The sequence below is a fragment of the Scleropages formosus genome, chromosome 4, assembly GCF_900964775.1.
Source record: "Scleropages formosus chromosome 4, fSclFor1.1, whole genome shotgun sequence".
Taxonomy (NCBI): Eukaryota; Metazoa; Chordata; class Actinopteri; order Osteoglossiformes; family Osteoglossidae; genus Scleropages; species Scleropages formosus.
The window spans coordinates 16,227,443-16,255,226 of NC_041809.1; the positions used below are offsets into that span (position 1 = coordinate 16,227,443).

The window sequence follows — 27,784 nt, forward strand, 5'->3', positions numbered from 1 at the left end:
CATCTTTCAAGTAAGAGTGGCAGTTTTCTCAGATGTGTAGAAGATTAATTTTTAAGAGGCAGGCTCCAGCCTTGTTGCTTCAGCTCACCCGCCCCCCCCACCCCGGTGCAGTACGAGACCCAGGGAACGCTCTTACTGCCTGCCACACCATCCGGTGGATCTTCTTTGTCTGCAAATGGCATTTGAAGAGAGGTGGCCATTTCCTTCTCTCTAGGGAGACCATAGCTGGTTTTGTTTAGACCGGCATTGCACGTGTCTCCTGGTTCGGACAGAATCTGGAGATAAAGTACACCTGTGTGAGATGCCAAGAACAAAAGTGATATTTTGGTTGGATTCTCTGTGTTTGGCATTTAACTCTAGGTTGACAGTCTTTGAATGGGGTTGAGGTGTTCCGTTCCTCACATCTTTGAAGTGTTATGGAAAGGTACCATCTTGTAATGGTTGTTGCTGTAACTGCAAAGCTCTGTGCAGTTCTGGAAGAGAACTGAACTGATGGTGAAAGAAGCTGTTAAAAGATAAGTTTACCCCACCTTTAAAAACAGATTATTTGCAAAGACATATCATGGCAAGAAAAGAATTAGGTGGAAAAAAATGATTTAAATTCAAATAGTTAAGTCTGGGAGGATTTCAAGTTTTGACTCTGGAAACAAGGTCAGGTAAAAGTAAATGCGTGTGTGTTTATATATAATTTTTTTAGTTTTCCTTTTCTGCTGTCATTATTTTCCTGTGTGCCAACACTGATGATGCAGCATTGCAAGGGGCGGGAAACACTTCTTGCCACCTGTCTGTCACTCGTGTGTGTGTGTGTGTGTGTGTGTGTGTGTTGGAGACAGCTCCCTACTGCGCACTGGTCCCTGTGCTTGTCACTCGCCACAGATAAAGAAAGAGTTGCACATCAATTAGGCCTGCTGTTCCGTGATGTGCTGTGACATCATCCAGTCGGCTCAAAGTTGCTGTTTTCATGGTTTTATTGCTGCTTACTCTCCCCCTGCAACACCTCTAACCACTCATACTCCTCTCTCTCCTCAACCTGTACCGTCTTTTATTTATTTATTTATTTTTGCAAGGCCTTGGCAACTGTACTGTGCCCGGGGTTTGTTTTGTCCAATTATTCACACGTCAGTCAAAGGGGCAGGCGGTGGAGGGCGGACCGCCAAGGTGCGTCTCGCTAATGCTGAAGCAGGGCCTAATGAGCCCCTCCGGTGAAGGCCGGCCTGTCAGTTAGGCACCTGGCACGGCGCAGCATGGAAAGGCCTAGCTCGCACCAGGGACCCGGGCTGTAAGTGGTCCAGGTGAAGGCTTGTTCCCCATTTGGATGCAATGCGGCTATTTGTTTACAGTTCAGGGGCTTGGGTCCAAGTGGCAGTTTTGTCAGCGCGCTCCTGCACGTCGCCCTCCCACACTGCTTTTTGTCCTCCCAGCCAGTCTCATTAAATTTTGCCGTCATGTCGGTGTAAAGGACAGCGTTGCGTATTCAGCAGGTGTGCGTTATTTGTGCTGCGTTCTTTGCTGTCAAAATAACAGTATTAAACCCAGGAGTGTTTAAACGAAGGATTATTGACAGCAACGGGAGCTGCAGATATTACTCAATCTTTTACACGCTAGTATTTCTAAAGCTGTGTTTATTTTTTTGTGCTCAGTGGTGAATTTAAAAACGGTGTATTTGGTTTGTAGGGCACAATTTTGTAGCAGCATCCGGGCCATGATCTTTCGTCTTAAGACTTAGTACACAGTAGCTTGGTGTGGTGTGTTGATTGAAGTGATAGAGATGTTAGTGTGCAGCAAAACCGTATTTGTTGGGCCTGGGGGGCCACATTTGTGCTGCTGGCGCAGGCGCTGTGGTCCCAGAAGGATACGTTTGTTACCTGAGACTGCCGTGGTGGTTAGGCAAGAGGGTAATGCGATAGCGGCGATACCAGCTGGGGGCACATTAGGGGTTTTCTGCAGAGTAGAGATGGGGTGGGGCAAATCACCTCCCCCCCCCCAAAAAAAAAAATCACCTCCCAGTGGAGTTCTAATCCCAGTTTCCCAAAGCATAAACAGTGACCTTTTGCGGGGCAAACGGAGCTGTACAGTGCAGCTGGCGCACAGAGTTTCTAAACAGGGCACGATTGATTGAACAAGAGTTCAGCACTCCCGCGGGAGGCGGGGCTCGTTCTTCTTCCGACACGCACTCCTAAAATATGCAGCGCGTTCGTGCCTGAGGGGGGCTAACCTTTGTGCGCTCCGGAGCTGGACCTCTGCATTAGCTGCCAAGGCCTCGAACACTGAAGGTGAGATGCATAATCACATGTATTTCCAACATGCTGTTATCTGGCTGTGTTGCTCGCTACGGTAAACGAATTCACCGTTGCGGTGAGGAATTTCATTTATTTAGGGTGTTTCTTTACGTGTCGCGAGGTACACGGGGGAGCAAATATAGATGGGATATTGCTTGGAGGCAGCTTGGCTGAATTTTGGCAACACAGACACACACATACACACCCGTGTTGGATTGCCCCTTTTGGCAGTGTCTGGTCGCAAAAGGACATCTGAGGATAGGCCATAAATGGGGATGTGAACAGGGACATGATTATACGCTGGAGAGAAGGAATATTCCTGTGCGCTTGTTTGAGAAAGCACTAATCAACTGTGAAACTTTCCATTTTATCACCGTTGAGCAAATTGGTTCAAGATTTAAACCCTGCACTGCAGTCATGTAAAAATGTACCAACCTTCCCAGACTAGCACCATCTGGTAAAGATTACACCGCTCCTCGCCGCAGCTATTTGATTTCAGTTTAAAGTCTGCTTTACTCCGTGTCATGAACAAGATTCTGTGCAAACACTGACATATAAAACCAGACGTTTTAAAAGCTCCTTTCGGCCTTGGCTGGCAAGCACATTCAAGCTTTGGGGGCGGAGAAGGAAAAAGTAAAAGCAAACAGCTGGAGGCGGTTTGGGGTGGACGTCTGTTTTAGCTGTTTAAGGGTACGCGATCGCGCCTAGGATGTGGAGCGGAGGGACAGTGAGCCACGAACCACAATGCACTGTGATGTATTAATCCCCCATCCACGGTTGACACAAAGACCACCCCCTCAAAGAAGGAAGCCGGGCACAGTCTGCTCATTGTTCCTGCTGTAACCCGACCGCCCCCCTCCCCGATCATGGTTGATCGCGACCAAGGGGGTAGAAGTGGAGGGTGTCGGGTTGCCCGAAGCGGCCCCTGTTGAGAGAGCAGTGAGGCAGCTGACTGTTTGGAACAGTCTCAGCAGCTCAAATAAACAGCGGGGTGCCCCGTGAGGACAACGCAGGCCCCGCCCACATCTCTACAAAGCCCGATATCATTCAAGCAACCCTCAGCTAGCTCCTCCATCATGCCACGGAGGTGGGGTGAGGGTTATACAGGGCCCCATCCCTCCAATTTGCTTTTTTTTTTGTTTTTTTTTTTAAGGACCACACTTGTTAAGTGGCATGGCGTGGCTGCCAGTGGGTTTGCGGGGGAGGGACGGGGCCTACTGAGACCTGACCCACATGTTTCCCTGACGACCTTCAGCCACGGATTATTTTACCACCCCGCCAGGGTCCCACGCGGGAGGCCTGGTTTCTAGGAAGCAGGAGGCACAGCATGTCCTGCTGACATTAACGGGCCTCCTCTGTGTCCCTCCCCCATCTAAACCTTCTGCACCTCAGGGTCTGCTAATCCTCCCGGAGAGAAACATGAGCACGGAGTAATGAAAGTGCACTACCTTGAACGCAGCATCTCGCTGCCTCTGCGAGAGCCGCCGTGTTCAAAGTAATTTGACCGAGACCCGCGAGCTCCCGAACAAAGAGTGGTGGTGCAGTATCGAATCCCTCCTCCCTAATTATTCATAGTTTCCTTATTTTGCAGAAGCGCGCCTTGGTCCCACAGCTCCTCGTTGTAATAGCTCTGTGGAAATGGGTGTTGCATGAGCGGTGGAATAACTGAAGTTGGGAGTTCTGGGAAAGGGCCTGAGGAACGCTGCTGGCACTGACGGAAGAGGTGCGAAAGATGAAATGACTCTGCGCACATCTGTCGTGGGTGTCGTACGTCACCGAGTGTAAGAAGGAATAGAGGGTAGTGTCTCTATGTTCCTGGGCTTCACTTTGCAACTTCTTATAAAAAAAAAAAAAAACCTTGTTGACCATTGCTTATCCCTGCCCTCAACTTTATGGTGAAGGGCTTTACTGATGTGCCCCCGAGCGGCAGAGGTTAGTCCCAGGGAGCCGAGATGAGACGGTGTCAACATGTCGAGCCCGAGCTGCCACTCTGTCGCTTGTAGCTAGTCAGTTACATACCCCTCGCAGCTAAACGCATCGGGGGGGAGGGAAGGAGCTTCTAGTGTAAGGGAAGCTTTCGTTTAAGGAGCGTTACCCGATACCATGGGTGAGTGGAGCTCAGTGCCTGCCAGGGCTTCTGTGTGTGTGTGTGTGTGTGTGTGTGTGTGTGTGTGTGTTTTCAACTGAGAATCCTGGGAGCAGAAGGAGTTGTTGCAGGGGCCACCGCATCGCAAACTCGCGAGTCGATTGCCGTTTGGACGTAGGGACGAGCTGCCCACGCTCAGCGGTGGGGAAATGTTGCTAGAGCGAGATGCCGGGCACTCGACTGATGGCGGAACAAAGCAGCTGGTTCCAGTGGGAAGTGGACCGGTAGACGGCTAGGTGTGTGTGTCTCTCAATTTAACGACCGAACAGAAGGCCTTATTTACAATATAGTTGTCTGTTTTTTTTTTTTGTGGAAGGCAAATATTTGTGGAGGAGCAAGTGATGTGAGGGCTTGGCATTGTGTAAATATTTGATTATTCAAAATTTGGGAAGCTGCTTGAGATAGTGTTGCTGAGTACGAGTTCTGTGTCTCTTCAGACTGTGTCATTTAAACCACCGACAGCATTTTGCATTTGCACGATTATTTTCGGCCGGCGTTGTGTTCAAGGTGGTTTTTAGAGAGGTTTTTTTCCTCCCCCCCTCAACTTTGTTGCCCACTGTGTGAGTCTTCCCATGTCAACACTAGTTTAAGCCAGTGTGGGTATGACTGAAGTTCATTGTGTTTAAACAGAGGTTGAGTGACGGTCGCAGACGGTCCCGGTTCTGACGTGCCGTCTTCTCCGTAACGACAAGATGGTCACGACGTGCCGTTCATTCGCATCACGTGTCTCGTCTCGCGGGTTGAGGACTTGCTGTTACGCTGCCGTGTGAGAACTGTGCCACCGCCATCCCATGAGGTGTAAGACTGCGATTAATTGACTGTTGCCTGCTGACTGTGTCAACATGAATGGAGAAGCGTTTCCAGAGCAGCAGTATTTCTAATCGGGAGATTACAGCAGATGTGGAGAGCTTATTGGAAACATTCCTGATGCACCTCTGTTTTCTTTTCTAAGCAAACAACCACCTGCCTCCCTGTGCCCCCCCCCCCCCCCAACTGCTTTTTCTTGAGATTAAGAGCTTCCCATGGCTTGCTGACAAGGACGAAATTTAAGCAACAAGAGTATTTAACCTCCAGCTAATCTTGTTTTTGTCAGAATGGAGGGATCAGGGCATTAAACTGAGCATGCCTAGAGGGGGTTATGGCATTAATGGGCTGATGAATGACAGGAGCGGCAGGGAAAGGTGAGCCGGACGATTGACACAGAACACACACATCTCCTGCCAGAGTGACAGCTTCTAAGATTAGCTCTCTGACTCCATTCTCCACAGTGACCTGATAGCAGGAGATCTGAGCTCCTCACATAAGAGCTGCTGGAATGTGCCCTACCTGGAGCAATTTAACCATGTCTGTCTGTTTGTTTCTTCTCGTTTTCTCTCTTGTCAGCACAAATCCTCTGAAGGTTTGAGTGTGTGTTTTTTTTAAAACTGCTAATCTTTCTGTGTAGATGCTTCTGGAAGACCGCTGCCATGTTGCTCCCTGTAAAAGCAGTGTTACACAATAAGAAGCTGTTCTTGATGTGGTTGTGAAGCCATTGCAAAGGTGCTGATTTTGGGTGCACCTCTGCTCCCAAAACTGGCTTGGACACCCCATTCTTCCTGTGCCTCCTGCTGGATTCCTAGTGGCAGCTGGTACGGAACAGCTGGGAGTGCAGCCGCACCAGCGCTGACGTCAGCACTCTGTCAGTCCCTTCTCTAGTTTCAGAGGCACACATGACTCGAGACCCTTTTGGGATATATAAGGACTTGTTCTCCAAATGGGTGAGCGCTGTCTTCAGCAGCTGAGAAACACACACTCTGAGCCAGCGCCCTACTGCCGTAATGTTGCATGGTTGGGGGGCTGGCATTGCACTCTACCACCCATGACAGGCTGAGGCCTACAATGACATCCCAGCAAAACACCCTGTCAAACATGCTGTTGACTGTCATTAGGAATTGCCAGACTCCCTCTGAAGTGGCAGGCATCTGGACCTTATTGATAAAAGTATTAGCTGCTCTTCTGAAAGATGTTGCTCAGTGTCTTTGGCTATTAAAAAGAACTACAAAGTGAGAGACAGACACAAAGCGTTTTCAGGATCCACATGGTAGCTCATTAAGGGAGCCATTATTGACTTTGTACAGGGCTCTGCAGGATGTGGCAATGAAGCGCTTCTTGCATGTCACACTAAGCACAGCAGGTCCTGTGCCATCAGAAGGCGCCGATTCTGCGGAAAAACAACTCGGATAAACATCTCCTCTGTTTGTTGTCACAATTAGAGGCTTCCTGGAAACCGCAGTGGGCCTGTGACCACCTGTGGCACCTTACTCTGATTTTCAACTCCTTTAGGTCCTGCGGCTTCAGGGCAGCCCGCCATGTGTTGTCAGAATACCTCTAGTTAAGCAGTTTTGCAGCCTTTAACCAAGGGTGCGAAAGAAAGTTTCCATTTGTGGACTCGACCCAGCAACCTCTCGATCACAAGTGTAGGTCCTTCGCCTGACGTTCACCTGATTTTTTTTTTTTTTTTTTTTTTTTTTTTTTTTTTTTTTTTTTTGTTCATGTTTTGTAAAAAATGGAAATTAGGGTTTTTTTTTTTTTTTTTCTGTTCTCCTAAAGGCAAGAAAAGTACTTTGTTATGTGCAGTATTTTCTGTAAGCCAGAAACAAGTGGTTTCCTGCAAAGGTTTGTTTGTGAGCTGCAAGTGCGCTTTCCCCCCTCTTATTTCGATTCATCGTTTTGTCCCAGGGCAAATGAAAACAAACACCTCCTTCGACCTGTCGCATAGCCCGAGGGGTAACGGACACCTAGACGTTCCCGATCTCGGAGCCCTGCTGACAGGAGAAACCGCAGGCGTGCGGCCAGGCCTATCCATCAGTGTCACGCCAAGCCCCAGACGAAATTACACTCAGGCATACATATTTCAGCCATCAACGCGCTCGACATGCCAGCGAGAATATGCTGCAAGGCGTTCGAGATGAAAAAGATCAGCACTGTGATTTTACCTACTGACCTTAAGTGCTCGTAATACTGCTGAACCACTCTACTTCAGTGCGTGTTCTTCATTTTTATCGTTCCCAGATGCTGATACAGAAACAGTTTCATTTTTAATGCATTTTTATATAACGTTATTTTTTGTGGACTCGAGTCGAGGATGCCCTCAGGGGAATTGTGCTTCACACAGAGCGCTGCCGTCCTGTGTTTTGAAGTAGTATTTACTGAAGCGTTACAGACCTGTTTGGGTCCTCCCTCCGGTGTGCCAGCGGTAGGGAAGATGCAGCCAAGTTTCCAAAGTAAAAGCTGCTGTCTGATGGGCATAGGAACTGAGCAAGTGCAGCGCTCTGGGACAGTACATTATGGGCTGCCTCCCAGGGGCCCTTAGGCCCGGGCTGCTACGGGTTGCTCTGGCAGCAGCGTGCGCACACTGTCCCACGCTGCAGAAGGTTAATGACAGCAGGGACTAGTTTAAATTGTCTCTGCCCCCCACCTCATGTCCCATTCCCCCAAGTGAGTGAGGAGAGGAGTGCTGGAGAACCCTGGAACCTCAGACAGCTTCAGCTCGGGGCCCAGAGGCACTACTGAGAATTGCAGTAGGACTCTGGGCACCCTGGCGGCGGGAGCTGGGACCCAGGATGTCTCCCACAGACAATAAAAGAAGCCTAATTTTTCCCCCGGCACCTTCTGGGGGGGAAAAAAACAACCAGGCGTGGGCCTATGAGCTCCATATGGGACTGTCTTGCACAGGGAGAGTGCTTCCTGCTCCTCCCGTCCCATTGTGACAATGCCTTCCTTGTCACAAAATGTAAGAAGGGTTTGGCAAAATAGACTGCAGGCTTTAATTTTGCCGTCTGCAAGCTGAGTAAACGGCATAGTGCCAAGCGAAGCCTTCGAAGAAGCGCGTTCTTTGACTCCACAGGTGATACGGTAGAATCACCTGGGCCTTAATGTTGTAGTGCAGAAGAAGTCAGCGCACAAAACACAGATGACAGGCTGGTGCTTGTGGAGTCCTTGGAGAATTCTTTGGATTCCTAGCTAAATGTAACCCTCCCCATTATAATTAGACCTATGAGTTGTCCTCTTACATGCCCTTGATGTCACTGACTAAATGTAAATTTTTGCTCAATCTCTGAAATAAATGGAATTGCTAATGAAATGTGGGTTTTTTTTCCCTTTTTTTTTTTTTCCCCCCTTCCCTCCTTAGTGCGTTGGCAGGCATCAGAGTTCATGCCAGACCCCATGCAGCAGTGAGCTCAGATGATAATTAATGTTTACACAGACTCGACAAATTCGAAACGGAGTTTCTTTGAGGAGGGCAATTTGTGAGTTCAGCTCCATGTGCATTTTAATTGACTTCAACAGTAAACCTTCCTGCAGTTATTTATACCTCCTACAGCAAGCGTGAGGCGGAAGCGGTAAGGTGGGGGGCACTCGGGGTGCTCCAGTACAGTTCGGAAAACAGCGTGGCTCCTCCCTCTACTGTGTGTCTAGACGGAATTTAATCCTTTACCCATAATGCCAGGCCCTGAGGACAATCTCAAAAGATGCATATCCTGCAGAGTGGAGGTCGAGTCTGCTGTGCTCTATGAAGGGAATATGTGTGTCTTCACAGATCTAAGGCAAGAAGAACACGTCTGTCCGCCTCCATTCGAAGGGCCGAGTGGACCAGGTGAAACTCCTCAGCCGGGACGCAACGCGCACGTTGCTGTGATCCAGATTGTCAGCCTTTGTTCACAATGTGTTTTTATTTGTCCCTGCAAGTGCTGAAGAATTCTGTGCACAGCCCCTTAAATTTCCCCTCACACATGTACAGGAGCAGGTATGGAACCATAGCAAATAGCAGCGAAGTAGCAAGGCGTGAGACGTGTTGCCGGGTGTTGCATCAACCCTCATCCTGCCGTGCCGCACTTGCTGACAAGGGCAACTCGTGTTTTGCTTGCTTTTTGCCTTACGCCACCCGGCTGAGCAGGTGTCCCCTCAGCACCTGTTCTTAACAGGCTCACAACAGGTGTCGAGGGGCTCGTCCGCACGTGCAAGGGAGCAGTCGGCTGAGGCACCGTTCCTCAAATTTCTCTGCGGGACCCAGAGCGTCACATCATTAAAAAAAAATAGAGCTGAGGTTTAGCGTCCTGTCTTTGGAGACTTTCTTCATGATCACAGAAGCTGGTGATGCATGGTGATTACATTCCTGGAGCAAACCCTCCTGAGCACCTGTAATGCATTTATCCCCTGCCCCGCATTGGCCAGAGAACATTAAAATCTGCTTAGCTTGTGTGTGAGAGAGCTGGGAAATTGAAGGAGCGATATTTACTGTGACACCTCTTCCCTTCGTACACTGGAGGCCACACAGAGGAGAGCTTAGCATCGCAGCGAATTTTGAGGATGCTGCTAACGTGATGTGTCAGAGTAAGCTGGAGTGTCAAAGCCACACTGTATCCTGGGACTTTGACACTAAGCAATGGGGGCGGCCCTATCCTTGGAGGCGTTTACAGCAGCTGACCCGGTTGACCCCCTTCCCCTTCAGTTCGGTTCATGTCAGTGTAATTCCCCCCCCCATACATTCAAGATAATGGAGACAAAAGTGTGGAAGTGAAAGGTGTTCTGTTATTGTCAGCCAGGGGTTTTCCTGCAACGTCTCTTGATGTGGCTGAGCGGAGAAGCTGCATAATCACTGAAACCATCTTTTTTTTTTTTTTTTTTTTTTTTTAAATTTATTTTCATTTCTGATGTCTTAGGGCAGGTGTTGCTGAAAGCAATTGGAAAGGTATGGAGTTATGCTTCCAAGTACTACTTTAGGTTGCAAGGGACTGGGGAGCTTGGCCCCAGACAAGCAGAGTTTTGGGATTTCCTGAAGGCCTCACTTCCATAAATCTATCAGTACGTCTGGAGGCTGATGGAAATGCCTTCTTCCAGGCGCTTGGTGGGCAGCCTGGGGAAAGCGGAACCTGGCGACAGCGTGCTGAACAGGCCAACTTCTAGCCTCTGGCTCCGATCCAGAAGAGGACACCTCTTTAAATACCACTTCTCCCCCCCATACGTGTTGATGAGACAAACACTTAAATGTGGTGCTTGTGGTGCCGTTGTCCTTCCCATGTTAGCTCTCGCCTGCATCCTGCTCCTTAGTATCTGTCTGCTGGGAAGAGTGGTAGGTGAAGGGAGGTGAAGACATGGCTATACTTATCCTATAAACCCTATCCGCTACCAGCCGCGCACCGCCACAGCTGCAGATGAGATTGACCTCGCTTCGTATTTGTGTGCGTGCGCACACGTGGCAGCCTTAAAGTGTGTATGCAGGATTTACTGTAAGCACAATCAGTATTCAATGTGGTGTGCCAGCAGCCCTGTGCTGTTTACTTCGGTAATTCTTTCTTTGCCCGGTTTGAGATTGTTCCCTTTTTCCAATTACACAGTCTATCACACTTGTATCCAGAGGACAGCCGGGATACACTCCACCGTGCATAAACCAGCATCGCTGTAATCTTAAGGAAATAGCAGCGTAGCCTTTATTTCGTCATAAATGTCGAACAGCAACCAAATATTTACTTGTACATGTGTCCATGCAGAGCCTTGTGTACCTTGGTATCTTAAATGACTGATCATACGCTTATAGGTCTCATACCGCAACGTTGTTTGGTGTTGTGTGAAAGTAAAGGGTTCATTACCACAGTAGCAGCAGCAGGTACGTCCTGCTCACAGAACACGATAGACTTTGAGTATGAAAGAGCCTCAGCTTGAGGAAGTTGCTGCACTTTGCATGCCAGAAGTCCCATTAATAGCATTTAGCAAGTATTAAGTAGGATTAAAAATGTGCTTACTGCCTAGAATGACTACTTTAACACTCACATGGCTGCCCTCAGGAGACAGGCTTGGCCCTGGGTTGGCCCGTGGCCCGCCGCTGCGGACCTCATGTGGCCTGGGGCCCGCTTGTCCAGTCCAAGGAGCTCTCTATTATTCGTGCTGTCTTGAAGAAGTGATTGAACCCATGGATAGATAATGACTTCCCCCCTCACCCCCATGTTGTCCCCTGACAAAAGGATTATAGCTGCTTTTTGAGCTGCAGACCTTGTTGAACCGCCACCCAGTACGAGAAATCCCCTCCGCCGTCACTGTGGTCTTTCTGTGAGCAGACGGCTGCTAATGTGATTTAAATGTAAGCAGCACCCGTCTCTGCTGCACTTGTACTTTTTTTTTTTTTTTATACCCGCAATGAAAGCATCAGGACTATTGTCTTTAAAACAGAAAGGGAGCTGCATATATTTGTTTCCTTGGATCAAGAAGACTGACAAATTAAGTCCCGTGGGAGGCAAATTACAGATCTCTTACGTTTCCGCGACCCCAGAGTCTTCATTACTGGAAGAATAAGCCTTTAAAAAAAAAAAAAAAAAAAAAAAACCCATGTTAGCACATTCAGAAACCAGCCCTGGGGAATTTGCAGGGGAAACATGGGCAACCCAGGACCCTTTTCAAGCTGTTAAGCCTTGGGTTTTTTTTTTTTTTTTTTTTTTGTTTTTTTTTTTCCCTTCTCCCTCTCCCATAAAAAAAAAAAAAAAAAACTGTACAAAGAAAGCAATGTGTTTGTGAGTGTCGGAATGGAGCGTCCACCCCGTGTGTGGCACCGGAGATGGTTTTTCATGTTGTCTGCAAGAATGCAGACGCCTGGTGTGAAGTGCGAGACGAAGATTGAGAAGCAGACCAGAGCAGATTTGCGGGGCCTAATGAAATGACTGCTCAGGGCAAAATATTCAATCTTCCCTAAATGGAAGCAAACTTGTCTAATTTTCATTTGGCGATAGCAGCCTAGAGTTAAACGCTTGGCTTGTTTTCTCATCTGAGGCGAGCAGGTTCTGTCAGCTCCGCCGTGCCTTCTGTCTGCACAGAATAACAATCAACAGCCCCGTTGTTAACTTCCGTATTGTTGCAGGCAATCAAGGATGACTAACGGAGCAGCTCTTTATTCTGGACCGGGTCCTGCGATCGGGCTGCATCAGTATTGATGCCGTGTTTGACAACTGTGTTTGTGCTGCGGGCTGTGAGTCACGCCACCCTCTAGTGTGCGCCTCGCAGGCTGCGGGCCTGACAGACGGCAGGCCGGGCAACAACCCCACCAGGAGGGCAAACCCCGGGGGGGGGGGGTATGTATTGATCCTGAACTGTTGATGTTATGCTGGGAAGACTGTGACCACCCCTGCCGACCCGCCCCATTGTTGCATCACATGCACCGCTTGTGTAAACCACTCCCTAACAATGCAGGGTTTTAAGACTGAAGGCGAGAGAGCAGTTGTTGTTGGTGTGTGTGTGTGTGTGTGTGTGTGTGCTACTCCCTTCTGAGATGCTCCGAGGGGGGTATTGGGTGGGGGGGAAAAAACCCTCCTCAGAAAAAGCTTATAGTACCCATAATGGAGTTCCCAATGGGCCTTTCACCATAGCAGCATGGTGCACGAGGGAATTGGCCCAATCAACAGCTCTGAACAGAGGTGTGTGTGTGTACGTACACACACGTACGTGCGCGTGCATTCAGGAGGCATTAAAAACAGGAGCTAATTGCAGGTTATATGCACTGTCATTCCCCAGGAGCCTGTCTCCTCTATTGTTTACATTGAGCCCTGGGACCTGGCTGCTCGCTCGCTCCTCTGCTCGCACGCAGGCCGAGGAAACCTAATGGAATACAAAATGCTCGCATTAAAGCCGTTTGTTCTCAAGCTGTAGGAAAAGCACTCTTAAGCTGCAATTAGAGGTAAGACGCAAAGTGATAGACCGCAGGTACATATGACTGGTTGCGATTTTGTTCAGTTCTAAATGTGAGTGGTATTAAATTAGTCTACTCTTATTGCACACCATGTTTTGGGGCAATAAAGAGCTGTGGCTGCTTAATCTGTTTAAGATTAACAGAGATATAATAGTTTACAGCTGCAAAGCTGCCAAATTAATTTAACGTGGTCCGTTGGTGCTGGGTCCTATAATGGCTCGTTTCCAAAAAAAGCATCGTCCTTTCCAGGATGTCTCTGTGATTTGCGAAACAGTCTCACCGATGTCAAGGCTGACACTGATTTAGCCGCCACACCTGGTCCTGTTCCAAAATAACAGTGGGATCGGAGCTCTTCTGAGTCTTGAACTGATAGGTTGCTGGCAGGGGGAGAATGCCGGCACTGACAGGGCCCACGGCACACGATGGCCTACGGAGCGAGCTGCTGTCTGACACTTCAGCCGCAGGTGCTGGGTGAAGGATGTAGTAACACCCAGTGTAGAGGAGAGAAGGCACCTGAATAGGCCACAGATGTTGTTTTGGTGGGTAGGGGGAGCTCCCACTGGATGCGGTCAAAGGTCGAGCGACGTCACCTCGAGCCGCTTGTAAACATGACAGAATAACGATCTCCACACATTGTGCAAATTAGCACCTGCTAAAAAGCCCGTGGTAATCTCATGTGATTTTTGTGAACGATAACTAGGTTTCACAGTTTTCCAAGTGACAGGAGCTGCCTAATTTGTGTGTGTATTTTTAAATAAAAAAAAAAAAAAAAATTTGCTTCTCGGTGTGTGCTGTGAGGGAGAAAATAATGGTGCAGTTTTCATTAATACTATGATGATGATGTTTCCCCTTCCTTTTCCTCTCCCACACTAAACCAATAGTCTTTCTTAAATTAGTTTACCTAGTATGGGTAGCTGGGGCAGCTGGCAGTGTAGTGGTTAGAGCTGCTGCCTTTGGATCCAAGGGTCATAGGATCAAATCCTACCTCCAGCTGTAATACCCTTGAGCAAGGTACTTACCCTGAATTGCTCCAGAGAGTATATATGGGTAAATAGTTGTAAGTAGCTTTGGAGAAAAGTTAAATTAATGTAAATGTAATATTCTTCAAGACTGGCAGTTTGAGCTGATGGCCTATTAGATAAATAGCCCATTCAGTTTGTTTCCAGCAGGTCATAAACTAGCGACAACAGGGCTGGTGGCTGAAGCTCACCTGGTAATGAACTAGTAAGAGGACGTTTCTGTTACTGTTACTAATTCCCATTGGCATTTCCCTTTCCAGTTGCTGATTTCAGCGTTGACGCACTCGCCACCAATGAAAGCCAAGACCCGCGAGGCCTGGGCATCCCTAAGGTGTCGGGCCTAGAGAGGAGCCAGGAGAAGAGTCAGGAGAGCTGCAGGGATTCTCCCCTGCTGGGTTTTGCCGTGCCAAAGCAGCCTCCCGCGGAGGCTCAGCCGCCGGCCGAGCCGCCTCCGCCCAGCCCAGCCAAAGCCCCACGCTCGGAGCCTGTGTTCCGACCACGTTCCCCAGCCACACTCACAGGACCTAGAGGCCAAGATCCCTGCGTAGCAGTTCCCCCGCAGCTGCAGACCCAGACTCCAGTCCCGCTACAGCCCGAGCTGACATCGCAACCACGCCCTCCGCCCACCCCAAACCCGCACGCCCTGTCCCCTGCCTTGTCGAACCACTTGAGCCAGCCTGGGCAGCAACGCCCCCCCTCGCGCTGTGTCCCGCGACCCCTGTCTGCTTACAGCAGCAGTCTCAGCCTCAACGGTCTAAGGTGAGTTGCGGATCTGCCGGTGAGTCTCCTGTGCTGTGTTTCGCTGTGCCGTGCCGTTGCGCCTACCTTCACAACAGTGTCCAGTGTCCTATGTGACCGTGTTGTAATTTTCTTGTAAATGTTGCAGCTTCGTGTAAAATTATTGCTCGCACGTGTGTTTCGTGCAAGAGAGAAGTTCTTACGTTCTGAAGCCGAACACTTTCCGCTGCTTCGAGAAAAAGTTCTCAGTGACGATGAAGTGGTGTCAATTTTATTATCTTCGCGCGGAGTCGTCTGCGCTCGTAGCCTCTAATTCCCAGGTCGCCTGCACTTCTGCTGCCGCTCGGGGCACAGCTGAACGCCAAACTTGTTGCCGTTGCCTCCGACGTGCTGGGAACCGCACTCCACCTCAATCTCTGCCTCTCCACCTCGACTGCTCTCCCGCGTCCCCGGTTCTGCTTGCGTGCTTCTCGCTGTGAATAATTACGGGACAGCTGGAGAGACTGTTAGCTCAAATGAGTGTTTTGGCTTATCGTGGAGGATGCTGAAGCAATGTCTGCAGGCTTCCAGGGAAAATCTACACAGAGGAAAGCCAAACAGGTTCTCTGCCTTTCGCACGTAATCGAGCTTCTCAGATCCGCCAGAGCTGTTAAACAAACAGTTTGCTCAAACAAATGTCTTTGCTGATGTGTGCCGTGAAGCAGCCGTTTGCATTTTAGGCAGGCAGAATGTGACATGTGACTCCGTAGGGCCACCCACTTCTGAGCTTGGGCACTTATGAACGCCATCCAGGAAGCGGTCGCGGGAGAACCTTAGTTTGCACATTAGACTGCCTGTTGAAACTGACCACGTTCATGCAGTAACAGACCTGACACTTGGACAGAAGGTCTAACACGCAGGCGTTGCATACGTGTCATCCCATCTCACCCTCCCTCTTTGTGTCTTGTCTCTGCAGCAGCAGTCGGAGCAGCACCCCAGGCAAACCCCACGGCTCCCATCCACCCCCGCACCTATCCCACCACCCGGCCGCCTCGGCCTTCCCGCTGGCCCTGCCCGGCCAAAGCGTGGCACACGGATTCCCCCCAGCCCTCCAGTCCTCACCACACCCACATCAGCCCAATATGTTTGCTCCACCAGCGGCTTTGCCTCCACCTCCACCGCTCACGTCAAGCACTCTGCCAGTCCCTGGACACCCCGCTGGGAGTGCCTACTCAGGTATGAGATGACTTCTGCCTACTTTACATTTACATTTATTCATTTAGCTAACACTTTCCTCAAACTTAGAGCTACTTACAGTGTTAATCTACCTACAGTTATTTACCCATTTATACAGCTGGATAATTTTACTGGAGCAATTTAGGGTAAGTACCTTGTTCAAGGCTACTACAGCTGGAGGTGGGCAGGTGTAACCACCACACTAATTGCCATCCCCAGTTTTTGTAAGCAGTGTGTGTAGGTGAGTGTGTGAGACAGACACATACACAGGTACAGATTCTAACACTTTGTTCAAAGGCAGCAGCTGTAATCACTGCGCTGCCAGCTGTCCCCAGCTGAGATTAGGATGTCCGAGGCGAAATATCGTTCTTGCTGAATCTGTGGACCAGTACAGTACAGCTCTAAAGTACTTGATGGAATGACATCTGCTGGATGGAGTTGTCAGTTAACCTGTGTACAGAGTCTGGGCCTAAACTGTGACCTCACACCTTACTAACAGCAGGGGGCATAGTGGTTAAGTACAGGTTCTGTTAGGGTTACTGGCTCAAGACCAAGGTAGGGCCATTTTGTCTAAATTACTGTTATGAAATGTTCTGATGATAATATTTTTAACTTTTCGTGTTGCCAAAGTGAAAAGAACATCACAAAAAAAGACAGTCTACATGTGATTCTCCTGCTGCACTCAGTGCTCGACCTCCTCATAGGAGAAGAGCTGCTGGCAGATGTTTGAAACCCCCTTCGTTCTCAGACGGATCAGCAGACCCCTTCCTCCCCCCCAAATGCGGAGGGAAGGGGATTGTGACACCTATTTCCTGCCGTGTGCCAGCATCGTCACTCACATGCAGGAACAATGTCACAGTAATTGGAGGTGGCGCTATAGCATCGCTGTCACTAGAAAATGTCAGACGCAGAAATTCTGCTCACACCAGGTTCTCAGGCATTTTTATACGTAGGTTGAGTGCGTGTGTGTGTGCACGCGCACGTGCTGTGACAAACTTTATAGATCCCATCCCCCTTCCTCCCCCCCATCCCAGAACAAGACCTGCTTCGTCAGGAGTTGAACACCCGCTTCCTCGCCTCACAGAGCGCCGACCGGGGAGCGTCGCTGGGGCCACCGCCCTACCTGCGCACTGAGTTCCACCAGCACCAGCATCAGCATCAGCACCAGCACCAGCACACGCATCAACACACGCACCAGCACACCTTCACTCCGTTCCCCCACGCCATCCCGCCCACCGCCATCATGCCAACCCCAGCACCACCCATGGTGCGTACCCCAGCCAGAAATGTGAGGATAAGTAGAACACAACTCCAACCCGCCTGGGGCACAGGGGCAGTCCCAGGGACCGTGGGTGGGCGGATGGGCAGCAGGGTGGGTGAGGGGGGTTGATGTGCGGCTGGCTTGTGCTTTTTATAATGATGCATTTTTTGACAGTCTGTTTGCAGTGGTTTTCTTGTCCTTCTGTCATTTCAGCGGGTAATGAGTGTTTCTAGCTAGGAAATAGTTAGCTGGCAAAGTTCAGAGAACCTGCCTGCTGCTGGTTTGTTCACCCACCTCTGATGGCATCGTTGCCTTTCCTTGCACCTACTTACAGCTGGAAATGTGCTTTTTGCTGCAGATCACAGCCAAACCGCAGCTCCAGGGGAGCAAAACGCCCCGAGAGGCAGCTGCTACACACGCCACAGACATGTCGGCAGTATTAGGAAAGAGCTTACTTACTCAAAGTTATTTTGAAAGAATTCTCCAGGGCATAACAACATGTCACGAAGTTACTTTTCTGAAGGCAAATGAGAACACCTTATTAGGTTAGGACCACAGCATTTATTTTGACAGGAGACATGTTCCCCTTGTACCTAAATTATACATTTAAAACTACTATTTTGAGACACTGACTGCGTGTGCTGGTGTGATGTTGCAAACATGAGCAAATCAGGCTGGCGAGCTGAGGATGTCTAATGCTTTACGCTATTGAGGCCCAAATTGCTTGCAGTACGTCTCGCTACATTTTTAAAGCTCTGCATGATGTAATTGTTAAATAAATGCAGATTTATGCATCCGGGGTGTGCTGTCACTTTTTGGGCTGCACATTTTTAGGAGAGCAGTGCCTCCCCCCCCCCCTTTTTTTTTTTTTTTCTTTTTTCTCCTCCCTCTTCCTCCCCACCCCACTAGTGCTCCTATTTGTACACAATAAAGGCACCATGTTTAGATATAAAATCAGTGTGAAGAGAACGACGGTGTGCTGCGAGAGGCCTCAATGTTCTGACTCTCCCTTTTGACTGCATGCACTGAGCAGTGACTTATTTTATTCCCTTACAGTTTGACAAATACCCAACAAAAGTTGATCCCTTCTACAGGCACAGTGTGAGTTAACTGTCCATGTTCGTAGACAAGTTTTCATCTTGCATCCCACCCCCACCCTCCCCCCCGTCCATCCAATGGTGCTGGTGGTCGTAGCCGTTCTGCATAGAGCTGCCATGCTATTTTCCCATTGTTCTCACCTGTATGAGAGCACAGCATCCTGTCCACAGCGCAGCTTCACTCGTAGCCACAAGTCACCAGGCTGCCACGCACTGCACTTGTCACTTCATCACTGTGGAAAAACAGTCCTTTAAAATTTTCTGCGAATCCAAAGTATCCCATTGTTCCTCTTGCTGGCTTGAAAGTAGCATTTCAGGTGTCGTCCCCCCCCCCCCCCCCCGTGTTTTTTTTTGCTGATTCACAATCCCTTCCTTTGTGAGCGTGTTGGACAGGAGAGGAGAGTGGCCAGGATTAGTCTGGTTCTGGATGGATGCTGTCTGTCTGTGCAGTGCTGATGTCTAACATGTGTCTCTTGCTCGGCTACTGCTATCATTCTATTTTCTTTGCTGCAGTTTTTTTCCCTACAAAATCTCACTTCAGAGGTCAGCTTGCCGTACTCTGTGTACTTAGTCAGAAGACTGAACTGTAGACATGAGAGAACCTGGCAGCTTCTCCTTTTAATTGGTTGCTCACCATGTTCTGTAGCACTAGTTATGTATTTTAAATAGGTCTACAATTTTCTCATATTTGAGAAATAGTATTTTAAATGCATTCGCATTTATTGGTACTTTTTCAGTATTTTTCTTAGTGCAAGTATTATTTCATTGTTGCAAAAGTGCTCAGTACATGACAAATAATCAATAACTTGTTAGCCATGACATTCTTGTTTCCTGCATTTAGCAGTGAGTCATAACTTAAAATCTAACATTTTTCTATATTTAAGAAGCATACTGATCTACAACTGCACACCACCTTTAAATGCAGCAGCATGCATACAGTTTTGAGTTCACGTAATGGTGCGAGGCTTGTGCATTTGCTGAGCTGCGGCTGCCTGCTTGCTGAGTGCTCATGTGGTGTGTGCTGCACTGCTTTCAGCCAGGGCTCTTCTCTCTTGAGCTTCCTCCCCTGGCCTTGTCGCATTGTCTTCATCGTCCTTGTCCTCATGGTCCTGACACTTACTGACACTCCTTTTTTTTCCTCCCCCACCACCCTCTCTGTGTCCTTTTGCAGCTGTTCCACTCGTACCCTCCGGCCATGTCCGGCATCCCACCCATGATCCCACCAACCGGGCCTTTTGGCTCCCTGCAAGGAGCGTTCCAGCCTAAGGTAGGTGCGACCGGGTTATCTCTGCACTATCGCCCTCTTTCAGTCACACACGTGCAGGCTACTTGTCTCTCTTCATCTCTGGGTCACCCCTGCCATCTGGACAGGTTTCCACGAGGGTTGCCTCAGTGGCATTCTGTTCTGCGGGCAGTACCGCCTGCACAAAGCAATCCCTCTGGCGCTTGTTGGAGTTTTACTGTAATGCACTCTGTATGAAACAAAACAGGACAGATAGCATCTGCCCTGCCTGGAGAAAAAGCGCGTCTGTAGGCCAGTGAGAGGGGGGCAGTGCCAAGGCAGGTGCAGCATTACGCCGCTCATTGTTTCATTTTCTTTCTCAAGACTTCAAACCCTTTGGATGTGGCCTCTCGGCCCGGAACGGTGCCACACACGCTCCTGCAGAAGGACCCCAGGGTAAGTGTGCGCTTCCCAGGCTTGCTTTTACACACACACACACACAGCCGGTAGTTGAGGAAAGGCGCCGAACGCGTGTCGCTGTGTCAGTCGGTGACTGCTGCCGCTCTTGGAAACAATGAGCTCACAGTGGTAAGAGCGGCTCTGCTTTGCTACCCTTTGGTTTTCAATTGAAATATTTCTTTAATCACATACATGTTTAGTTATGAAGTAACCTAATGAATCAATATGAAGCACACGTTAAATGAATTGATAGTGTTTTTTTAGGATCATTTAGTTGTAAGTAAATTGATGTGATTTACCACGTCTGATTTACATAGCTCCTCCGCTTTATCAGTGGTTTACTTAAGCGCGGGATATGCCAAGAACAGTGAAGTATTTTGTCAGCCATATTTAACAGCTTGTCAGCATTGATATGCAGGAGCCCAGAGAGGGCAGGCAAATTCATAAATATAGCCTAATTATTCCCAGGAATGCTTCATTTGAAAGGGAAATTTTAACATTTTAATTGAGTCAATAATGAAGCGATATGCAGCTGTTAATTAGAAACATTGTGTGAGTGACAGACGTGTAACCAAGCTGTCACTCTTCCTTTCCAGCTGACGGATCCGTTCCGGCCCATTCTGAGGGTAAGAGCGCTTTATTTGCTGTGCAGCCGTTGCTCCGCAGCTCCCAGCGGAACCAGCAGAAAAACTCATTACGGCAGCATTCTGCCTTACAGGTGTCAATCCCCAGCCTGGGGTGTGAACTGAGGCGCTGCTCGAAAAAGCAGATGAGCATCGCACTCGCTATCGCTGCGGCGCGAATATTGGCCAGAGCATCAGTGGAACAAGTCCACTTGTATGAGCATGCAAACATGATTCTGGTGAACCTATTAACCTCCTATTAAAACTCTAGCTGGACTGTGGCAGCAATTGAGCGGTTACTTGTGTCAAAAACAAGACCAGCTGCTTTAATTGGAGGGAATTCGACAAAGAGAGAGTGATGCAGAACACTGAAGTGTGACAGGAAAGACGGCATGTGTGCTTCTGATTGGCGGATGTGCTTTTTTTTTTTTTTTTTTTTTTCCCCCCCCTCCTGGTCGCCCTGTAAATAACGGAACTTGGAAAAATCCTGCCAGTAACAGGCATCTCTGGCTGAGAGCCCTTGGGAAGCGTTGGCTCTCCCTCCAGAGGGCAAAAAGAGTGTAAATGCTGTACGTGTTTTGTTGTGGACAGATATTCATATTTGGACAGACAAATACAGTGCAGGGCGGCTGAGCAAGGGGATGCCCGGGGCTTTGAAGTGAGTTGTTCTTCCCCGTTTCCCCTGTCCACATGCAGAAACCTGGGAAGTGGTGCGCGATGCACGTGCACATTGCTTGGCAGATCTACCACCATCAGCAGAAAGTGAAGGTGAGTCCACTTTGGCGATTCTCTCCGTCCTCGCGTCGACCTGGCGCTCCCCGGAATCGTGTTTGTGTAGCGCTGGCAGCTGTCGAGGCCACGGGCATTTGTCTTAGCACTTACGGGCGGGGATTACGCCGTCAAGCCAATAAAGGGTTCTGCTTGGGGAGAGAAAAACAAACATAACAGGATCTGTTGGGCAGAACAGGAAGGAGAGCGTGTTCGCAGTAATAATCTTAGAGAGCAGGCCTACGGAGGCTTTGGGCTCCGCTCAAGCCTTTGCTTTCAGTCAGACTGCCTGCTTGCAGCTTGTCCATTGTTTTTAAACCCACTCTGCCTTTTTTTTTTTTTTTTTTTTTTTTGTTTTCTTCACAATATCTTTCTAAGACTATGTGGCTAAATTCTGAAAGACAGGATTTGTCTCCATTTTTTGCTAATTCTTTCAAGTATTGCATTGGTTGCGTTTCCTCGCTTAGCAGTAGTCTGTGTTACTGCCTTGTTCTTCTACCTCAGTGTCTTCATTGGGGAGGAAATTAATCCATATCCTTTCATTTGAGTCATATTATGTTTTGTGTCTAATCTGAAGTTATTTAATTTGCCATGCTTAATTGGAGACAGAATTGTTTGCTGTTATTGATTCAAAGTCCATGTGTGGGTTTGAAAGTGTGAAGACTGCCACCTTGTGGCCATGATGGGGAAACAGAAGCACAAAGTGCACTGGAATGGGCTGAATACTTGAGTCAAGTTTCTTCTCACAGTGTTTTCTGCAGATCCCAAGATGTAAAATTGTTTCGCTAATGGGCCTAACTTAATGAACGCATTTTTTCTGTGTAACCAACTGGCAGTCGTATGTGGATTGGACTCTAGTCGCCCTCTGGGATTGCACTGACATCATGGCCCCCGCTGCCCTTTTTGACGTGGACTTTGTCCTTCGCATTTGGCCTTTTCCAGCAGCAGATGCAGGTGGACCCCCACAAGCTGGACTTTGGGCTCAAGGCTGATTTCCTGAGTCGACCCCCAGGCCCCAGCCTTTTTGGCACAATCCATCATCCCCATGATTTGGCTCGACCCGCCACCCTCTTCTCTGCTGCAGGTACCAATGAGGAGGGGGTAATGAGCCTTGGGTGGCCCCACCCCCCTGCAATGTTGGTGTTTACAGTACATATACATTTATTCTTTCACTGTTCAGCAAAGAAGCAACAAAAGGAGGATGAAACCTACCACACTGTCTCACACACACACATAGTATGTACACACGCTCCCTGTGATGGATTGCATTTGTCAGCCACATCCCCCCCCCCAGGTAGGTTGTGAAAGGTTTTGCATCATTAAGCAAGGCATATCACAGTGGTCCCTAACATCTTCCCTATTATCCAGCAGTAATAACGAGCTGAGTGGGACATTTCCACATGAATCAAGTCAAGACCACCCAATGCACAGGAGGGGCCTGAATGTCTTTTTTTCCCCACTGCAGGTTCTACGCACCCATCGACCGCACCCTTTGGACACCCGCCCCACCACCCCAGCAATTTCCTCACCGCCAGCCCACACTTAGGTGAGCAGCTAACGGTTGGATTTTAAACACAAGTATTTGACTGCTTCTTGCTCTCATTTTGAATGACACTTTTTATTGGCTATAATAAAACTTTTCCTGTATGGAACTGATTGGCGGGGCGGGGGAATAGTCAATACAGCCAAAACAAAACACAAATGTTTCCAGACCCAGTGCTGAAGGGAGATCGAATGTACAGCTGTTACATGCACAGAAATGTTAGTTTTCAGTAGTTACCAAAATGCTCATTTGAATAAATAAGAATACAGTCAACGAGTAGGTGAGTTAAAGAAGCGGCTGCGTTTCTGCAGCTTCGGTTCCTTTCTCAGTTGTACAGATGCTCCTCAACTAACGATAAACCCATTGTAAGTGGGGAAAAATAATCAGTCAAAAAAGAATACACTACCGCACCTACCGAACATCCTAGCCTACCTTAAACATGCTCAGAACACTTAACACAGCCTACAGCTGGGCAAATTTAAGCAAGAGACACACATGGGTATATAATAGACACAAAATAAACCGCTTTCAACGCAGTATCGGTTGTTTACACTCGTTGGTGTGATCGCTACAGAGACTGCGATCGTGGTTGAATGGATGCTGCAGCCCGCTGCCATCGCCCAGCATCAGGAGAGGGTATTGCATCACATATCACAAGTGCGGGAACAGATCAAAACTCAAAATTTGAAGTACAGATTCTACCGAATGCATATCACTATTGTACCGTCGTAAAATCGAAAAAATCCTAAGTCAAACCTTCGTAAATAGAGGAGCATCTGTATACTAACATGATAGGAGATCTGTCTGGGGGTAATGTGTGGTCAGTGAATACCTTCATTGTCTGTCTCCTCTCAGAGCCTTTCAGCCGACCGCCCTCATTTGGCGGTCTGGCCACCCTGAGCACAGCAGCGTTTGGTGGGTTGGGAAATCCAGCACTAAGTGAGTACATTCTCCTGCAAGCATTAAAGCCATCCTTGCCTTTCCCAAGGTCCCCAGCTGCCATTCTCAGGTGGTGCTTAGCTTTGTTTGCCCTTGACCCCCCAGCGCCCAACTCTGTGTTTGGCCCCAAGGAGAATCCCAATTCACAGCAGCACTTCAGCAGCTCCCAAGAGCCCTGGAACCGTCTCCACCGGACACCCCCTTCCTTCCCCACACCTCCTCCGTGGTTGAAGCCTGGGGACTCTGAGAGAAGCACTTCGGTCACCTCACACGATCGTGATCGTGATCGAGACACGGACAAAAGGGACACCTCTGCCAGCAAGGATGACAAGGAAAGGTGTGTGTGTGTGTGTGTGTGTGTGTGTGTGTGTGTGTGTGTGTGTGTGTATAAAGCCTTGGGTGCTGAGAATTCCAGCTTTGGTGCAATGTGTCTGTCAGGGTTCTGCATGAAACCAGCACTTTCACATCCTTTATGTTGACGTAACTGATTGCAATAGCTTACCATGAAAGCAGCAATTTGATATGTGTGGTCACGTCTAGAATGAATAAATGAATGAAACTTTTAGTCCCAGAGGGAAATTTCATTCAGTTGCAGCGGCACACAACATACATATATGACACGCATACACACATCTACATACATATATACCTACATACAGAGATAAAACACAGAGATAAATTAATAAGCAGATTAAGCAAAGCATATAAGCTTAACGTGCCCTTATCTGACTATGGACTTGTCACATTGAGAATAATACAGGTAATGTCAGCCTCAAAGCTCAAACCCAGTGGGGTTTTCTTGCTGTGTTCTTAATGCTCCAGGGAAGCCATTGAAAAACGCCACCAGAGCCATGCGTCTCCTGCCCCAGTATCCTCCATTGGGCCACTGGGCCACAGCCGAACGGCTGAGTCGGCCCGGAGTCATCTGCCTGGAGAGACACGGGACAAAGAGAAACCCAAGGAAAGAGAGAGGGAGCGGGAGCAGAATGATGCCTGGAAGGAGGCTGGTACTGAGGAGCACAAGCAGAAGGACAGCCACCACAGTGAGAAGGATGCTCCTGTCATCCATGACAGCCGGGCGGTCGAGGAAAAGTCCATCAACCGGGTGACGTCACCCTATGTGCGGCCTGCTGGCCCCGAGCGTCCCAACGGAAGCTTAGGTCGTGACCCCAGCGACCGGAAAGCCGAGGCCCAGTACGAACACCAAAAGAAAAGCGGTGAGGTCAAAGTGAAGGAGGAGCGCAAGGAGGAGCAGGAAGGCCCTGTAGATGGCCCGCCCTCCCACAGACCCACTGACCACCCCCCTACAGCCCCACCAGGCCCAGGAATCCACCCACCCTCTTCAATTGCTTCCATGACTATATCCATGGGCATGGCAGGCGTACACCCCATGAACAGCATCAGCAGCTTGGAGAGGACTCGTGTGGTGGCCCCTTTCATGGGCATCAGCCCCATCCCGGGCACCGAAAGGTTCCCCTACCCTCCCTTCCACTGGGACCCCATGAGAGACCCCCTCCGGGACCACTACAGGGGTCTGGACATCCATCGCCGGGATCCTCTAGCTCGGGACTTGCTGCTGAGGAATGATCCCTTGCATCGGCTGGCGGCGCCCCGGCTGTACGAGGCAGAGCGCTCCTACCGGGACCGGGAGCCTCACGACTACAATCGGGACCACCACCACCACCACCACCCACTGGTGCTGGAGCAACGGCGGGAGCAGGAGCGTGCCCACCTGGAAGAGCGTGAGCGGCTGCACCTGCTGCGGGATGACTATGAGCATGGTAGGCTGCACCCTATGCACCACCCAGCCCTGGACGCCCATCTACCCCACCCTGGCCTCATGGCTCCCAGCCTTCCCAGCATGCACTACCCCAGGGTCAGCCCTTCGACAGCTCACCAGAATGGCATGCTCAACAAGACTCCCCCCACTGCTTCCCTGAGTGCTCCACCGCCATTGATCCCCACGCTGGGGGCACGGCCCAACTCCCCCAGAAGGACTACGCCCCTGACAGCGGATATTAGGGACAGACCTCCTTCTCACACCCACAAAGACATAGAGGCGCGGTGAGCACTGGTGTAGAAGATGCCCGAGCCTTGTGCCTGTCTGACACTGAACTCCGACCAAGCACTTAGTACTGGGCTGCCAGAGTGTACCATAAATGTGTGTAAATATGGGAAAGGAGAGCGAGAGCGCTGACACGTTTTTGATACGAAAAAAAATCTGAGAAAATTGCGAGGAAAAAATAAGCAAATATTTTATCTGATTTGCTCCTGCTTTTGTGTGTATATCTTTTTACCTCTACAGAGTAACAGTTGTTGAGCAATCAGGAGACCTGGCAAGGACAGAGCACCTCTAGCGCAATGTACAGGTGACTTAAAAAACGGTTAGTCACAGAAGGCAGACTTTGTACATATGTGTACAGTTGATGTGCTTCGGCCCCTGAGGTCAAAATCGCGGTACAAATATGCAAAAGGGACTAATGAAAGCTTTACTTTGAACACATGTACAGAGGAGCGCAGCTGGAGTGCAGGACTTCTTACAAATGAGCTTTTTTCCTATTTGCATTAGTTTGCTCGGCGCACTTGCGCGGAGTTAACATTGCTTCACAGATCACCCCCCTCCAACTATGCAATGAATGTTTTTGGCTCCCTTCTGAAAGTCTCAGTGGTTTTCAAAAGGAGCCTTTTCACTATCCAAACTTGCCTCCCTCCCAGACAAAAGGCTGTATTCTCTTCATAACTGGAAGGCCCTGTACATTTCAATCTCCGCTTTTGGGTGACTTCTGGAAAACCATATTTTTCCCTTTTTGCTGTTGATTTAATGTCCTAGGTCTGCCAAAAATAAAACAAAACATACACCAGATGCATTTGTATGTATTCATTCATTTAGCTGACACTTCTCCGGAGCGACTTACCCATTTATACCGCTGGGTAATTTTTACTGTAGCAATTTAGGGTAAGTACCTTGCTCAAGAGTGCTACAGCTGGAGGCGGCATTCAAACCTGTGACCTTTGGGTCCAAAGGCAGCAGCTCTAACCAGTGCACTACCAGCTGTCCCAGATCATATCTTTCCTGAATATGCCATTGGTTTGCTAGTGACAATCCTTAGAGTTTTGTTTTTCAAAATTATATTTTAGAGTCGTCCCAGCCCTAAATTGAGCAAACTCATGAGCCTAAAAGGTACCAAAAGCATCACCTTCTGTACCCCGTCACCCCTTGTTATGTAACAGCAAGATCATAATTGGGCCTTTTTCGTTTGGAGGAAATACAGCTTTAATAAGGCAGAAATCGTCTCTTCCGAAGGAGAGTTAAAGTATGTGTATGAAAATAAAATTAGTTCCGTTGGTTTAACAGTGTATTAAAGTGCTATCCTAAGTTGTTGTATCTTGAGAAAAGAAAAGATGGAAAAAGTCTGAACTATGGACAGTTTGTTTCTAATGAGCAGAGTTCTATTTTAGTAGTCTACTGAAGGTTTAGTTGTACGCTTCAAACTATGTGAAATCCAGATGTTGTGCAGTGTTTTTTATCAAACAAAAATGTACACTGGAACAGTAGTGTTAGTCAATGAGTATTGCAAAGAGATTAACAAAAACCTTTTTTGCTGTTTATCATGTACGTAAAATGAAGTCCTTTCTAGATCATATGTAAAAAAAAAAAAAAAAAAAAAAAAAAAAAGGCGAAGCGACTGAATCTTCAGCATGTTCCTCATTTAAACTTGTGTTATGTAAATTGTGCCATGTTATTAAAAAATACGAACTAAA

The 27,784-nt window shown here is 48.7% G+C and overlaps 1 protein-coding gene across 7 annotated transcripts in view; it reads left to right on the forward strand.

Annotated features, from left to right (window-relative positions):
* The window catches only part of auts2a (activator of transcription and developmental regulator AUTS2 a), a 299,327-nt gene extending 271,543 nt beyond the window's left edge, over positions 1 to 27,784 (forward strand). Inside the window, exons 7-19 of one of the 7 annotated variants that reach the window (XM_029251095.1) lie at positions 14,418 to 14,916; positions 15,854 to 16,110; positions 17,145 to 17,398; positions 18,428 to 18,472; positions 19,640 to 19,735; positions 20,075 to 20,146; positions 20,746 to 20,775; positions 21,469 to 21,540; positions 22,486 to 22,624; positions 23,006 to 23,086; positions 23,939 to 24,022; positions 24,128 to 24,359; positions 24,845 to 27,784. In XM_029251095.1, the coding sequence (XP_029106928.1) occupies positions 14,418 to 14,916; positions 15,854 to 16,110; positions 17,145 to 17,398; positions 18,428 to 18,472; positions 19,640 to 19,735; positions 20,075 to 20,146; positions 20,746 to 20,775; positions 21,469 to 21,540; positions 22,486 to 22,624; positions 23,006 to 23,086; positions 23,939 to 24,022; positions 24,128 to 24,359; positions 24,845 to 26,090 (3,107 nt within the window). In that variant the 3' untranslated portion in view covers positions 26,091 to 27,784. Of the gene's footprint in view, positions 1 to 14,417; positions 14,917 to 15,850; positions 16,111 to 17,144; positions 17,399 to 18,427; positions 18,473 to 19,639; positions 19,736 to 20,074; positions 20,147 to 20,745; positions 20,776 to 21,468; positions 21,541 to 22,482; positions 22,625 to 23,005; positions 23,087 to 23,938; positions 24,023 to 24,127; positions 24,360 to 24,844 lie in introns of all 7 variants that reach the window. The other 6 variants (XM_018755456.2, XM_018755457.2, XM_018755459.2 and 3 more) reach the window with 6 other exon arrangements.